This window comes from Leopardus geoffroyi, chromosome A1 (assembly GCF_018350155.1).
Source record: "Leopardus geoffroyi isolate Oge1 chromosome A1, O.geoffroyi_Oge1_pat1.0, whole genome shotgun sequence".
Classification (NCBI taxonomy): Eukaryota; Metazoa; Chordata; class Mammalia; order Carnivora; family Felidae; genus Leopardus; species Leopardus geoffroyi.
This window is the reverse complement of record NC_059326.1, coordinates 238,853,086-238,869,150: the sequence shown is the minus strand read 5'-3', so window position 1 is coordinate 238,869,150 and position 16,065 is coordinate 238,853,086. Positions and strand designations below refer to the sequence as shown.

General features: G+C 66.2%; 1 protein-coding gene across 1 annotated transcript; it reads left to right on the top strand.

The window, feature by feature from the left end:
* The first annotated feature begins 438 nt into the window (after positions 1–438).
* SLC6A18 (solute carrier family 6 member 18) lies at positions 439–15,777 on the top strand. Its single transcript, XM_045443129.1, has 12 exons — positions 439–629; positions 4,743–4,883; positions 5,625–5,762; positions 6,353–6,534; positions 7,965–8,075; positions 8,829–8,941; positions 10,372–10,500; positions 12,068–12,224; positions 12,626–12,830; positions 13,221–13,380; positions 14,524–14,686; positions 15,518–15,777. The coding sequence occupies exons 1-12, from the start codon at positions 470–472 to the stop codon at positions 15,704–15,706; spliced, it is 1,848 nt and encodes a 615-aa protein (XP_045299085.1). The 5' UTR covers positions 439–469; the 3' UTR covers positions 15,707–15,777.
* Positions 15,778–16,065: the final 288 nt, after the last annotated feature.

The window sequence follows — 16,065 nt, the reverse complement described above, 5'->3', positions numbered from 1 at the left end:
TCAGGTGGCGGGCGTGTGCCGAGGTGACCGGTCAGCGTCCCACTGGGACTGGACAGGGTGTCTGCCATCGGGGGAAAGCGGGCGAGGGCGCGGGGCCTGGGCTCGGCCACTGCTCACGGCGACGTGTGAGGCTGCAACCGTGTCTCAATCAGTTGATGAGAAGGGCAATGATTTTCATAAAACAACCCAACGTGCCCCGGTGCCGGGGGCCTGCGGGTCTCCGACAGGGAGCAGGAAGCCCCTGCGGGCATGTTCCCGAGGTGGTGGCGCACCGGCCGGGCAGGAGCCGGGGGGCGGGGGGGGGTGGGGGGTGGGGGGTGGGCAGAGGCCGTGGGGTCAGGGAACAACCGCCCGAGTTAGAGCAGGAGCCCGGCCCGAGTTACCAATTAACCGGCTCCACTGGTTTTCCTTTAAATAACGGGGACGTACGTGGGGTGTGAGGGGGACCGTGAGGGAGCGAGTGGCAGGCATGGCGTGCGCCCTGGGCCCAGACCCACGCGGGGCCGGCGGCGGGCGCGAGAGGCCCAGCTGGGACAACAAGCTGCAGTATCTCCTGAGCTGCATCGGCTTTGCCGTGGGCCTGGGCAACATCTGGAGGTTCCCGTACCTGTGCCAGACGTACGGGGGAGGTGAGCCGTGGGCTGGGCCTCCGGGCCCGTCCCCGGGGGGCATCCCGGCCCTCGAGGTCCGGTCCGAGGGCATCTCGGCCTTACGGGACTCAGGGGTGCTTTCTGCACACCGCCCTCCCCCGAGTTCCCCTGAGGTCTGCAGGTGCGCGCTGGCCGGGCCGCCTACCGCCCGGCCTTTGCACGGCCAGACCGCCCTCGTCTCTTCCCAAGTCCGAGGTGGTGTCAGGCAACCGCCCTGTCACCCAGGGCCCTCGGGAGCTGACACGGAACGTCGCCCGGGCCAGGCTGGCCCTTTTCTGGGGTCCGACCTTGGGCCCCGTCTGGTTTCGGTGCCAGGTCAACTTGCCCTCAAGCCTCCTTCTGCACCTGTACGACCCGAGGGCCCCCAACAGTCCCACGGGGCAATCTTCCCGGGTCCCCCAGGCGTCCAGTTGGCAATGTGGGGAGCGTCTCCTGCAGGGGAGATTCGTCGGCCCCCCCAGAAGAAATGGAAGTCTGCACGGGTGACCCCACGCCGCCCTTTTCCGATGGGGAGTCGTCCTTCCCGCTTTCAAGGGCAGCGGTAGGCAGACAGTGGTCAGGCCGTGGTGGGGGAATGTGGGTGGGGGTCTCCGGCAGCCGCGTGGCCGGGCCACCGTCTGGCATGGCTTCCCTGTTTATGAGGATACTGCTTCTGGAAGGTTTATTAGTTTTGTTCTGATTACCAGAAGCTGGAAGAGACCTGTGTCCTGGAACCGCTGGCCCACAGGTGTTGGAGCTTCCACGGGGGCGGGGGCGGGCGGGCGCCTGAGAGTAGAGGCTCCTTGGCACGGATCACGCAAAGCCCGGGGCCCAAGGCCGGCTCGCTCCCTGGGCCCCCGTGCAGCCCCGTGCGCCGTGTCGAGCCTACACAGACGGGAGCCCGTTGGCTCAGCGCGGCGACGTGCTGGGACCGTCCAGGGACGTACCTTCCGGAACCCTCATCGCCGCAGGCCATGCGCCGGGCTGCCTTCCCCGAGGGCTCAGGGTGTCTGAGTCCCCGGCACCTGGGCTCTAGGGGGTCCTGGTGTCTAAATGCTTCCTTTAGGCCCTATTTCCAGGTGTGAAAGCTCTCGGTGAAATGTCAGGAAATACGTTTCAAAACTCCTACTTTTCCTGAACAAGGAACCCTCACGTGTGAGAATGCCCTATTTTGTCTCACTTTGGCCACTACTGGTTATTTCGATAAGAAGATGTAAGTGATAAGCAGATAACAGATCACATTTTTATTTTGCGCGAACTCACGCTCCTGAGGGTGGATACTTTCTCTCTCACTAGTGATTATTCAGGTCTGTAAAGGGCAACATCGTCACAGAATTGAGCAAAACCCTTGGGCGCACCTCCACGTGATTCTCTCACGCCCACCCGGCTTCTTGGTGAGCGGTCAGCGCTTCCCAGCGAAAGGGACGTGGAACCCGCTAGTGGCCTCTTTGCGCACCTGCCGGGGTCTCGGGCTTCAGCCCAGGAACCCTTCTAACCGCGTCTGTGGCAACACAAGCGGGTGGGTCATCTCGTAAGCGGTCCAGGATTTCCGCACTGCCGCGTTCCGGACTTCCGTTTCCGGAGGCTCCATCCAGGTGACAGAACCTTGCCCGGAAAGTCGCACGGAATTAATCACTGCGGTTGGCCGTCCCGTAGGGAGAGTCGCCATGCTCCTCTCTTGCACTGGCTTCTGTATTGGCTGCTGATCTCCCACGTGACCTTTACGGCCGGGTCGTCAACGCGCACGAGACTCTCAGGGCTTCGCAGGCGTCGGGTGGGGTCTGGACCGCGTGGGGAAGGATTTCCCGCTGGCAACACCGCGTCGACCCTCCACACAGACAGCACGTCACTCTCCTGTCTTCTCCTCTGTCCCCTGGCCGTTCTCTCCATCCTGATCTGCTGATTCTCAGCGGTGTGGGGCTCTGAAGGCACGCGCCGTCTTTTCCTCCACCTGCTGAGCCCATGGGACGGGTGCACGTCGCCTCCGGCACCCTCACGTGGTGATGGCACTGGTGATGCACGGGGCTCTCCCAGACGCCCCGCGTGGGCACGTGAAGTGTGGTCTCAGCGGCCCCGGAGACAAGAAAAGTTCCCGCTTCTCTTGAGCTCGGACGGCGGACGCGTGAGGGTGTTTGCCACACCAACCGGTTCTCCGAGACTCAGCAGAATTTAACCCATTTCCGCCGCATCTCCCTGAACTGAGCACAGACCCCTCAGGTCGAGGGCTCGGCCCACGTCACGGCCCCCAGCTCAGGATCGGACCTCAAGTGGCGGGTCCCCTGCTGACCCACAGCTCTTACCTGACTTTGCTACAAACTCAGGGCTGCACCCAGCCCCACGTCAGGTTCACAGAACTGAGGAGAGCAGTTCGCTACTGTTACCAGATTTTTATAAGGAACACGGCTCAGGAGCCGCCAGACGGAAGGCGTGCACAGGGCCAGGCGTGGGGGCGACAGAGCTCCGGGCACAGCGCCCTCCCAGCACCGCCCGTGTTCACCGGCCTGGAAGCTCTCCAAACTGCGTGGCTCAGGGTCTCGTGGACATTCCACTCGGAGGCACAGCCCACCGAATCGCCAGCCTGGAGGTCTGGTGGGGCTCGAGTCCCACTCCTCTAAGCACATGCTTGGGTCCCCCTGGGACCAGCAGCCATCCCCCGACAGGCGCGCTTTTCACCTAAGCCGCGGTCGGCACGCTCTCTGGGTAGGGCTTACACGCCCCTCACGCACGGAGATGCCCCCTCCTGACCTCACGGTCTCTGTAATCACAGACCTGCTCTGTTTCTTCTCCCCCAAGCACGGCAGACTCAGCTGCACCAGCTTAGCTGCGAAGACAAGCTCCCCTCCCCACCCCTCCCCGGCCCTGCCCCTCCTGGGTGCTCCCTGCCGACTGACCTCAGCCAGCCCCTGAGGCCCCGCCCCTCCCCGCCCCCGGCCCTGTCCCCACCCCCCCTCAGGTGCTCCCTGCCGGACTGACCTCAGCCAGCCCCTGAGGCCCTGTCCCCTCCCCGCCCCTCCCCAGGGTGGCCACTGAGGCCGAGTGTCCTCGGAATTGTACTTTCCTGACCCTCCACCTGTTCGCTGCTACATGGACGACCCCGGCAGGCACTGTTTTGCCCCAAACACGGGAGCCCTGTGCAGAAGCTTATGTGGGCTGAGGGCTCTGTAGCCATGTAGCCCCGTCCGGGGCCCCAACTCCGTGTCAAAACGTCTGATGGTGACACAAGAGAGGAGGGGGAGGCCGGCAGACGATGAGGGGGAGCTCTCATGGGGGAGAGTCAGTCTCAGCCGAGCCAGGCAGACGCGGGGAGCACGGTCACTGCCCTGCACCCATGTCGGCCAGTGTGGTTCCCAGGCGTTTCTGAGGCCCGTGCATGCAGGGGGGAGGAGTGGCTGTCAGTCCCAGAGCGTCTAAGGGCCAGTGTGTCCGCGGACTGTGGTTACCTGGAAGAAAATGCGGCTCCCACCGTAGCGGGACCGGGACTCCCTCCCCCCGGCAGAATGAGAGCATCTCTGAGTCCAGCGGGATTCAGGGAACCGGCATCTCCCCACAGGAGCCCCCCCAGGCGACCGCGTCAGACCTCTGTGGGCTCCAGGAGAGGCCGGGCGCCTCACTCCTCAACCCCGTGGCTTTTGCGCTCCTTCTACGGCTGGCTCACCGCGTGGAAAGGCGTAGCTCCCCCAGCCACCCCAAGGGGTGCTCTGCGGGGAGCCCGTGTGGGTCCCCTTGGAGGCCTCTGGAGCCCCCGCCCCACACCTCCCGGCGCCCGGACAGGGAGCAGAAGCCCCGCTCGGCCCAAGGCGTGGAGAGACAGGTCCCAGCCCGTACTCAGGCGGGACGTCACCGTGCTCCAGTGCTCCCCCAAGAGCACAGAGCAGCCCCACGTCGCAGGAGGGCCCGTAACGGGGGTTCGGGGCATCCCCGTAAGGACAAGACTGCCCTTTGTGGCGGGAAACCCTCTGCCACAGCGTCACGCGGTGGGACGTGTCGAGCAACTTCAAACGGCGGCAGAACCAGGGCCCGGGTCCCCTCGCAGGAGGCCGCGGGCCCCTCTCCCCGAGTCCGAGGCCCCGCCGGGCAGACAGTGACCCTCCGGCGACCACTGTGTCTTCGCAGGGGCCTTCCTCATCCCCTACCTCGTCGCCCTGGTCCTCGAGGGAATCCCGCTCTTCCACATCGAGCTGGCCATCGGCCAGCACCTGCGGACAGGGAGCTTCGGGGTGTGGAAGGCCGTGTCGCCCTACCTGGGCGGAGTGGGTAGGCTGCCCCCACCCCTGCCCCCCGCCCGTAGCGGTTGGGAGGGCGGGAGACTGCGGGTCCCGCGGGAGCCCCGTGTCCGCTCGTCACGCCAGGCCACGCTTGGTGGCTTCGCACCCGCCCCAAAGATGCCCTGACGTGATGGGGACGTGACCGGGCAGGACACGCACGCGGTGGCGCCCCTGTGAAGCTAGCTCCAGTCACGGTCTGAGGACGCCCGTCCCAGGAGGCCGTTTTGTTCCCCCAAAGCCCAAGCGGGGACCCGGGTGCGGGGCGCCGTGTGGGGTGAGCCCAGAGAGCGCGAGGAGGAGGCAGGCAGCAGGCCGTCCCCCGTCACGTGGGTGTGTGTCCCACAGGCGCCGAGCCCACACATCCTCGGAGCTCCCGAGTGTCCGGGGAGGCCCCGGGCAGAGGAGAGGCCCGGGCCTGGGGTGCCTGTGAGGTGGGCGCTGCAGGGGCGGGGGGGGGGGCCGAGCGGCACCCCTGGGTCTGTGACACGACACCCCCCGCAAGGTGGCTACGGTGCCTCCTGAAGGCCTCCCCGGGAGGCCAGCGGAGGCGCAGACCGGAGTGCAGCTGAGGGCGGTGCCACGTGGCCGCGAAAACGGCGTGTGCCCCTGAGTGCGTGCGGCCAGAGGCAGGCCAGTGGCGGGGCGGGTGGCGGGAGGCCTTGGGGACGGCAGGGAGCAGGAGCGGGGTGGCCGGGACCCCGGCGAGGCGCCGACTGTCGCCCGTCCGCAGGGCTGGGCTGCCTCACCGTGTCCTTTCTGGTCAGCCTGTACTACAACACCGTCCTGACGTGGGTGCTGTGGTATTTCCTCAACTCCTTCCAGAACCCGCTCCCCTGGGGCTCGTGCCCGCTGGACCTCAACCGCACAGGTAGTGCTGAGGGCTGGGAGGCTCGGTGCCCTGGCTCCCAGGGGCCCCGCACGGGCTCCCCGAAGCATCACATTTGAAAACCCGTTCTCACCCCACTGACTCCGACCCCTGATGGGCCCGGGGCCCCCGGGGACCCCTGTACTCACAGCACAGCTTCATGCTTGCCCGGCAACGGGAGGGTGAGTGGCTGTCACCTCGGCTCTTGCTGACTTAAGTCCAGACCTGGGCTCCGTCAGGGGACACTGTCAAAGCTGTCTTCCAGTTGGCTCGCCCAGCTGTGCTAACCCCCCCTTCCCTTCCTGCCTCTGCTGATACTAACTTGAGTTTGGCATGTTCTGAACAAGGCCAGCCTGGGCGGGGCGGTGGGGGGGGGGGCAAGTCTGGGCCCTGGAGCTCCGCGGGTCAGCCCTCTAGGCCTCAGCCGGACACCCTGGGCGGCAGAGGGCATGGGTCTCACCTGCTGGGCCTGGTGTTCAGCCAGCAGCCCCAGGACAATTATGCGTGAACTGCACTCCGGGCGGAGGCCTGCAGAGCCCGAATCCAGGCCCGAGCCCCGTGGCCAGCCCTTGACAGGCCCTCCCGGGTTCCAGGGTTCGAGGCAGAGTGCCAGGCCAGCAGCCCCGTGAGCTACTTCTGGTACCGGCGGACGCTGAACATCACGGCCGACATCAGCGACAGCGGCTCCATCCAGTGGCGGCTGCTGGCCTGCTTGGCCGCGTCCTGGGCCGTCGTGTACCTGTGTGTCATCAGAGGCATCGAGTCCACGGGGAAGGTGAGCCCCTGGGGCGGACCCCACCGCCCAGCTCCCTTCGGCTCGGTGTTTGCTGGGAGGCTGTGCTGGGAGGGTGCAGATGTGAGGACCCTGCACCGCTCTGTGAACGTGGCAGGTGTTTCCCTTGCTCCTTTTAACCTGTTCGGGTCTCTACGTGTCAGGCGTGTTTCTTGTCGACACGCCCGGTTCGGGTCTTGCTTTTCTTCCCGGGCTGGCAGTCCCTGCCCTTGTCTGGCTGTTCGGACCATCTGCGTTTGGTGCGACTCCGAATCCGGTCTCAGCCCGCCATCCTGTTTCCCGCGGGTCCCCTCCCTTCTCCGTCCCCGCTTCTCCCGGTCCCCGGGTATTTCTGGTGACGCCCGTCCACGTCTCCTGTGCCAGCTTCTCAGCGGCGACCGTTCAGTCTCAGGGATGGATTCGGGGCTCGGCCATCGGTCCCTCTGGGAGCGATGCTGCCCACCGAGTGAGGCAGGGGCCCTCGCTCCCGCTGCACTGCCCCCTCCGCTTTCCCCCGACTGGCACACATTTCACAAACACTGCTGTGAGCAGCGGGTGCGTGGCTGGCACATTTGTGTTCAAGAGCGTACCGTCTTGTAGCGACAGTTACGTGGTTCCTGAGCAGAGAGGACCCGGGGGGCCCCGGGCCCACGAGCCCCCCTCGGGCGTGCACCCTCTCCTCTCCGGGGGCGCGGACAGGCCCGGGGCTTCACGCATCCCCCCTCACAACGCCAGCGACGCGGCTCCCGGCACACAGCTGTGCCCTCTCACACAGACCCTGGCATGTGCACGTGCCTGCACGCTTAGTCGGGTGTCAGCATTATCGTTGCTCTCCCGTGAGCATCTTCATGACTTAGAGGACCGGAATGACTGAATTAGACCAAAGCAACCGTGAGGCCCAACAAGCCAGCCAGAAACTCCAAATGGCCCTGCGGCAGACGCCCTAGAGAGGCACCCGGGCGACTCCCCAGTCAGTCTGTGCTCGGGGACCCGGGGGCGGTGGGGAGGGAAGACCATCCGTCGTCTGCGGATTCCTTCTGTGTGGACCCCTGACCACACCTGACAGGGCCCTGGTCCTAGGCTGGGGAAAGGGGTGCGGGTGGGTGTGTGGTCCCTGCGAAGTGGCCACTTGTGGGCACCGGGGGGGGGGGGGAGGAGGAGGGAGGCCCACCTGCCCCGTGGGGACCGTGCCCACCCACAGACACAAGGGCATATGTGAACCCACGTGTGACCGTCCCCGTGAGCCCCCAACCCTCAGAGACTGACTAGGGCCCACACCCCCAGGCCCCGGGCTGCTGGCCGCCTCCCCCCAGCCCGAATCCCAGATGAGAGACGGGAGCCTGGCCGCTGAGGCGTTCACGTCACGGCTGCCTCTTAAAGGTTTTGTACCGAACAGATACCATTGCAAAGTCTAACGATTTTTTTCTCTTAAGGCAATTTATTTCACAGCCCTGTTCCCTTACCTGGTCCTGACAATCTTCCTTATCAGAGGACTCAACCTGCCCGGGGCATTCAAAGGGTTAACGTACCTGTTCACGCCAGATGTAAGTTGGTCTGAACTGAAGTCTGGGCTCCTGGAAACACCTGAGTCAGACCCAGAGCCCAGCCCAGCTCACTCCATCCCCTGGCCATGTGCATGGCCGTGAGCCACAGGCCAGGGCACCCAGGGCCGTGTGGGGGTGAGGGCGGGGGGGATGCTACGGGGTCTCAGGGAGGAGGGGAGGGTCAGAGTGCAGGGAGCGGACGGAGGGCTTGGTTCGTGACACGTGGACTTTGGTGCCTGAGGGATGTTGCGGGTGGGGTTCAGAGGAGAAGCCGGCCGGGGCCCCGGATGTCCCACCCCTAGTGCCCAGACCCCCCATCTCCAAGGGCTTCTCCTGCTGCGTGCACCCCGCCAGGTAAAGGGCCGCAGCCTGCACCCTCCTAGACCACCCCACGCTCTGCGGGCCCCCGGCGTCCCCTGGGAGTTTCCGGGGGCCACACAGGGCGTGGGCTCGGCCTGCCCGTCCCGTCCCCCGCAGCGGAAACACCAGGGAGCGCGTGCACGTGTTGCTGCCGGGGCCCTTCAGTCGCTCAGAGCCCCCACGTCTTCGAGGAGCAGAGGAAGCACGCCCGCGTCTTGTCACTGGGACCTCAGCCCTGAGAGGCCTGTCGGCTGCGTTCTCAGAGCCCGTGTGTCCCACGCAGATGGGAGCCGTGGGTTTATTTAACATGTCCCGTTTGGGACATCCGGGGCTGTGGGCTCCGCGGTCAGTGTGGCCTGTCTGCTGCACGACAGGGTCCCCCTGTCTTTCCAGGTGCGGATTCTCCAGAGCCCCCGCGTGTGGCTGGATGCAGCCACACAGATATTCTTTTCCCTGTCCCTGGCCTTCGGAGGACACATCGCTTTTGCGAGTTACAACCCGCAAAGGTAGGGGCCGGACTCAGGGCGGGTTCCGGGCCTCCTGTCCCCAAGCTCCTGGGAGCAGCACAGAGCGCCCGCATCGGGACACCCTGCGCAGGGGGAGGGTGAACTGCTGTGACCCTGTGATAAGAAGGGACTCGTGGGGATTCTACCGGTTACCCAGCCATCCCCTGAGGGCTGGGGGTTAGGGCCCCTACGGCAGCTTCCGGCGTGTTCCGGAGGAAGAGTGCCGGATAATCAGTCCCAGGAACAAGGCCGTGACGGAGGCTGACGCCAATGGGGACCGTGTACGTGTGCCACGCACAAGGCCAGAAAAGCAGAAATCCAGTGTGTGTCAGCCTCCCTGGCCACTGCTCACTCTCCCACCTCGTGGGGGAGACCCGAGCTGCTCCGTCACTAACGCACCATCCGCCGCGTCGTAAACCAGGCCACCTCCACACGAACATGGTTCTACGCGGTGGCCAGAACCTGTCCCCTCAGAGGCGCAGGGGTGGGGATGTGGGTGGTGGGCCTGGGTGCTTCGCACGACTGCCCCTGACAAGTGACCGCCCCGGCCCGCTCCAAGGGGCTCGGGTGCTCTCTCACACAGAGACCATCTCAGCAAGGCTGCTCCATGGTGCCCTGTGTCATCCTCGGCGACCTGTGCCCAGGCCTTGGGGGCAGGGTGGGGGCTGAGGGCTTTAGCCAATCCACAGCCCTGAGCTGGGGTGGGTGCGTGGCAGGGAGGCTTTTGGGGAGGGGGTCAGCAGGGAGGTGTGGTCAGGGAGGGGTCAGCGGGGAAGGGGTCAGCAGGGAGGGGTCAGTGGGAGGGGTCAGCAGGGAAGGACCAGTGGGAGGGATCAGCAGGGAGGTGTGGGCAGGGAAGGGGTCAGCGGGGAAGGGTCAGTGGGGAGAGGCTCAGTGGGGAGGTGTAGTCAGGGAGGGGTCAATGGGGAGGTGTCAGTGGGAGGGATCAGCAGGGAGGTGTGGGCAGGGAAGGGGTCAGCGGGGAAGGGTCAGTGGGGAGGGGCTCAGTGGGGAGGTGTCGTCAGGGAGGGGTCAATGGGGAGGTGTCAGTGGGAGGGATTAGCAGGGAGGTGTGGTCAGGGAGGGGTCAGTGAGGAAGGGTCAATGGGAGGGGGTCAGCAGGGAGGTGTGGTCAGGGAGGGGTCAGCAGGGAGGGGTCAGTGGGGAAGGGTCAGTGGGGAGGGGCTGAGCGGGGAGGTGTGGTCAGGGAGGGGTCAGTGAGGAAGGGTCAATGGGAGGGGGTCAGCAGGGAGGTGTGGTCAGGGAGGGGGTCAGCGGGGAGGGGTCTGAGCCAGTCCGGAGACCGTCGGGAACAGCGCCGGCACTCAGGGCCGCCGGCATAGCAGCTCCGTGTGCAGGGTGGGGCGTGGGGGGGGGGGGTGTGCGTAGCGGCCCGGAGCACAGCGGCACAATGTGCGTGTGTCCGCCAGGAACAACTGTGAGAAGGACGCAGTGATCATCTCCCTGGTCAACAGCCTGACCTCCCTCTACGCGTCCATTGCTATGTTTTCCGTTCTGGGATTCAAGGCGGCCAACGACCATGGGCGTTGCCTGGACAGGTGAGCACGGTGCCCGTGGTGGCTCTGAGGGTGAGGCGTCCGTGGAGCACAGGGCCCCACACGACCACCCTTATATCCCTAGGGAGTGAGGTGGAGAGTCCCCAGAAGCCCGCGTCCACCCGCAGCCTGGAACGTGACCCGATGTGGACGTGGGGTCTTTGGCAGATGTGGGTTAAGACGAGGTCATGCTGAGCGAGGACCTGACCCAGGGAGCGGGCTCCTCATGAGAGACAGGCAGGGGCCTGCGTGTGTGCACACACCCGTGAACACGCACACCGCACACACGCGTGAACACGCACACGCAGGAGGCCGTGCGATGAGAGAGACAGGGGTTGGAAGGACGCGGCCACAAGCCCAGGGACGCCTGGCGCACCAGGGGCTGGAAGAGGCGGGAAGGACCCTCCCCTGGAGCCTCAGGACGTGGCGCAGCCCTGCCCACACCCCTACCTGGGACTTCCGGCCTCAGAGCTGGGGGAGGATGAATGTTGCTTCGAGGCCGTCTGTGGTCATTTGCCACAACAGCCCAGGACATGGAGGCGGTCAGGACGGCCTCACGTTTGGAGCTACTGCATCGATGGCCCAGCTGTGCCAAGACGGCTGATTCTAGCTTGCAGATGGCAGTAGCTCACCCGCCAGAACCCAGAGGGGAGCAGAGGCACAGCCTGTACCAGCTGCCAAGCGCCCACAGCGCCCAGAGTGGCCCCACGACCAGGCCCCTGTCCACAGCGCCACCTGTTCTGACCACGCTCGGGCCACGCTGAGGGCAGAGGGGGAGACCGAGCAGCTGCGCCACGGGCAGCCTGAGCTTGGGCACAGCGGGGTGCGTGCACCCTGCGGAATGTTCCAGAGGCTGCAGCGCCCACACGGTGAACAGCGTGACCCCCAGTGGGGGACGAGGGGGGGGGGTCGGTACTTCCAGCTGTTTCCACGGAGCACTGTGAACGAGTGTCGGTCCGTGGACACTGCCCAGGGTGGCGGCAGTGACTCCGGCAGGGCTGACGAGACTCCCCTGTGCGCCCCGGCTTGGCCGCCTGGCACGTGGGACACCAGACAGCACTCGAGCGCCGCACTCGGGGGACATTTTAAACAGCAAATCACCGGCAAAGAGCACAAAAGCGCGATCACGACGGCGCTGAGCGGACCGTGAAGGTGTTCGCGGAAGGCAGGGCGTCGGCGCAACTGTAGGCCCGGCCACTGCCAACCCCAGAAGCAGCACCGGTCCTAACGTCAGGGTCACGGACGCACACAGCAAGCGGGCAGATCGAAATGCCCGGGGGCGCCCACCGGCCTGTGTGTGAGCCGCCGGCCTTGAAGACCGGGAGCGTCTGACGGAGGCAGCAGGCGGCCGGAAAGCAGGGGCCCCGGTTCTCCCTGAAACACTTCCAGGGCGCCGCCCCGGGGCCCAGGTCGAGGAGGCCAGGGTGCTGCCACCACCCCACTGTGGCCCTCGGGGAGCGTCCCCGCAGGCCCGGTCCCTCAGCACCCCCCTGCGAGTGCTGCTGTCCTCCCGGGTGCTTCCGGGGTGCAGGGCGCCCAGCCCATCGTGCGCCGGCCTGTGTCTCCTCAGAAACATCCTCCGGCTCATCAACGCGTTCGAGCTCCCGGACCAGAGCATCAACAGGGACGACTATGCTACTGCCCTCACGCACCTGAACGCCACCCAGCCCGAGACGGTGGCCCGGCTCTGCCTGGAGACCTGCCGCCTCGAAGACTTTCTGGACAAGGTACCTGAGGGGCCGCACACCTTCTCCACAGGCCTGGCCCAGACCGGCCTGCGGGCTGTGGATAAAGGACACGGGGCCGACCCCGTGCCTCGGCCAGGCTTGGCTTCCAGAGCGCCTGTGGCCTCAGATGCGGTGTGTCTGGCGGGGGCAGCAGGCTGGGGTGGGCCACCAGAAGGCGGGTTCTCAGGGCAGCTGATGGGCACCTGAGCCCAACGTCCCGGGGCCCGCGGTCACCCGCTGGCTGCGAGGTGTTAAAGGGGAAGAGGTTCTGTCCCCTCAGGGGCACAGCTGTGGCTGGTCCTGTGGCCAGAAAGGGTGGGGCCGCTGCTTTCCCCTTGGGGGGGGGGGTGTCGGTCACCACGGTGTGTCACCTGGGGCTTGCTGGCGCACGTGCATTGCAGAGCGCCTCCGGCACGGGGCTGGCCTTCATCATCTTCACGGAAGCCATCCTCCACATGCCGGGGGCCCCCGGCTGGGCCGTGCTCTTCTTTGGGATGTTGTTCACCTTGGGCCTGTCGTCCATGTTCGGGAACATGGAGAGCATCATTACGCCACTCCTGGATATGGGGGTCACGCACAGATTCATCCCCAAGGAGGTCCTGACTGGTGAGTGGACGGGCCCATCCCCCGTCCTCCCACCTGCTGTCCCGATACCCTTCGTCCATGAAGGCTCTGGGGCTGTGGCCCGGTCCCGGGGGAAGGCTGGGTCTGGCTCGTCACCCCTCGGGGCCAGTCTTGGTGGCTCTCTCCCTGACCCAACAGCCCACGAGGGCCAGCACAGGAGAGCAGGGTGTTGGGCAGGCGCAGACCGGCCCCCCGCCACCGACCGGCCCCAGCACTGCTCACTGACGCTAAGCCGCCATCCCGTGCCCTCCTGTCTCTGGCCGCGGCGCAGGGCGGCGGCGGGAGGAGCAGAAGAGGAGAGGGGGCGCACGGGCCGGGGCGGGGGCCGCAGAGGCCGGGTGCCGCTCAGACCAGGGGGCCCTGTTCCCCCAGGGCTGGCCTGCCTGGTCTGCTTCCTCTTGGCGATCTGCTTCACACTGCAGTCGGGAAACTACTGGCTGGAGATTTTCGACAACTACGCTGCGCCTCTGAACCTCATGGTCTTTGCGTTCTTTGAAGTGGTCGGGGTGGCTTACGTTTATGGGGTGCAGCGGTGAGTGAGCCGCCCCTCGGGGCCCCGCCCTCTGCTCCCCGCGCCCCTGAGGGTACGGCATCCGGGCATCCAGCAGCTGGTCTCCCGGGCAGCACAGGACGGGGCGGGACCGCCGGAGCCTCTCCCCAAAACAAACGGGGCGGCTCCCAGAGCTCCCAAGAAGCGCCCTGGGGGCCCTGCTCCCCCTGGCTGCGCGGCCTTCAACCTTCTGCGGGGGGGGCGGTGGTGGTGGCAAGATGGCTGGTCTCCAACCAGGCAGGGCAGGTTGCTAAGGTCCAAGGACAAGTGGACACTGAGGCAGTAGCAGGGCCGCACGGCCCTGCCCCCAACCCAGAGGCCTCTGAGAACGCCCCTCTCGGTCCTGCCCATCCCGCCCGTGTCGGCCCACTGCACACCTGCGCTCACACCTGTCACACCTGTCCCCACATCCGTGCCCATCTGTCCCCCTTGGACTCACACCTGTCCCACTTGTGCTCACACTTGTACTCACACCTATACTCACACCTGTCAGTCTCACCTGTCACACACCTGCTGCCCCAACCATAGCCCTGCTCAGATGGTCCCAGCAGTTGTGACCTCTGTCCTTGTTCCTCAAGGGGTCCCGGGAGGCCCTGCATGCCAGGGCCTTCATCGCTACTCTGTGGGTACAGGGGCCAGAGGTCTCGTCCCAAGGAGGGACGCTGGCCACCTAGAGAGGCAGGAGCGGGGCTGGCCCACAACGTGGGGAGACATGGTGAGCCCTGGGTACAACCAGCCATGGGGTCTCAGGACGGCTGGGGACTGTTGGGGCTCCACTGCCCACACCGTCTCTCGGCAGCTGGAGCCTCCCTCAGGGGGAGGTCCACGGGGCCTGCCCGGGGCAACTTACTAGGGCCCGGGGCCGGCCTCCTCCTGGGGGTTGGCAGACGCTGGGAGGCCCCAGGAGGCCCGCCTGTCCAGCCCTCTCCCCCGACTGGTCGATCTGATTGCTCGGACCTTTTCCACGCAGGCCTGGGGGGGGTGGGGTGAGTCCCTGTCAGGACCCAAGAGTGCTGCCCCAGCTGGCGACGGCTCAGGAAGTTCAGCGTGGAGGTGGGGGACGGCCCCGTGGGCCACATCTCAGTGGCCCTGTGAGTGAGCCCGAGCCCGGTGTCCCTGTGGCAGGTTCAGCGATGACGTAGAGAGCATGACGGGGAGGCGGCCCGGCCTCTACTGGCAAGTGACCTGGAAGGTTGTCAGCCCGCTGCTACTGCTCACCATCTTTGTGGCCTACGTTGCCACCCTGGCCCGGACGCCGCTCAGCTACAAGGCCTGGGACACCCAATACGTACGTCCTCTGGGGGGCCTGGCCCGGCCCTTCCCCGGTGCTGCCCTACGTGACCCTGTGGGCCGCCTTTGCCGAGACCCTAGGCCGCCGGAACTCCAGCGTCCCACGGGGCGTCAGAGCTGACTCTGGCAGGGGCCGTGGGCCCCGGTCAGTGGTGGGGGGACCAGAGCAACCCTCAGATCCTGGAGCGGCTCACGCAGGGCCGTGGCCTTGAGCCACCCCTCGCACACACCTTGGGGCTGGCCCACGGATGCCCACTCCTGGTCCGAGTTGAAGGAAGGTGTGCAGGATGCGTGTCACTGAGCTGCCACCAAGCCGCGTGAGCACAGGAGCATAGGTCACTCCCTGGGGCCAGCCCCCGTCCCTTGGGCTGCACTCGGAGCTGTGCGGCCCTGACCGGCCACCACCTCTGGCCCCTCAAAACTTCGTCTGTGCTGCAGCGTCTTCTCCCCAGTGTGACATCGCCAGGCAGTGCAGAAGGAGCAGTGTCACATTTGTCAGGAATTTTCACGAATTTTGCCCTATCAGATTCACACGCTAGTGTCTCACGCTGGCCTCAAAAGAGGTGCCTAAAGTCAGGTGGGCGCCGTTGCCCCGCCTTACAGAGAAGGGAGCGGGGGGTGGGGGGGCACAGGGTCCGCCCACGTCCAGCAGGTCAGGCTGGAGCAGCCCCTCAGGCCGGTGGGAGGCTCTCTGCAGGGCACAGTGTCCCGAACCCCAGACCCCCAGTCCCCACGGGGCTTCGGGGCCCCGTACCGCCCCCCCCCTGGAGAAGAGGCAGGGTGAGGCCGCCCCACACGGCTCAGTCACCGTGGCCGCGTGTCCCTCTAGGTGCGGTTCCCGTCGCGGCAGGAGAAGTCCTACCCGGGCTGGGTGCAGGCCGCCTGTGTCCTTCTGTGCTTCCTGCCTATACTGTGGGTCCCGGCCGTGGCACTGGCCCAGCTGCTCGCTGCACACAGACGGAAGAAGGACACTGGGCGGGACAGGTGCCCGAAGCTGTCGGGTGGAGGGGCCTGCTGAGGGCTGGGCAGGGGGTGGCGGGGAGGGTCAGCCCGTGTGCCACGTGCTCACATTACACCTGCCGATCCTGAGGCCTGTGGTTGCTGCTTCCCAACACCGTCGCGCTCCCCAGACCCTGCTCCAGGCACAGCCTGCCTCCATCCCCATGGTCCACACTGTCCTCCAAATGGGAGAGAGCCTGGTGTCCAGCTTCTGGGGCCCTGCCACCTGGGTGGCCAGACGCTGAGCCCAGCAAGTGCATCCACGGGCAAAAGGACGGGCGGGGGGGGGGGGGTTGCTGTGTAGACATCTCAGGGCCTGTGCAGCCGAGGGCCTGGCACCGTAAGAGCTGAGGGAGCCTGAAGGGTGACCTCCAAGGA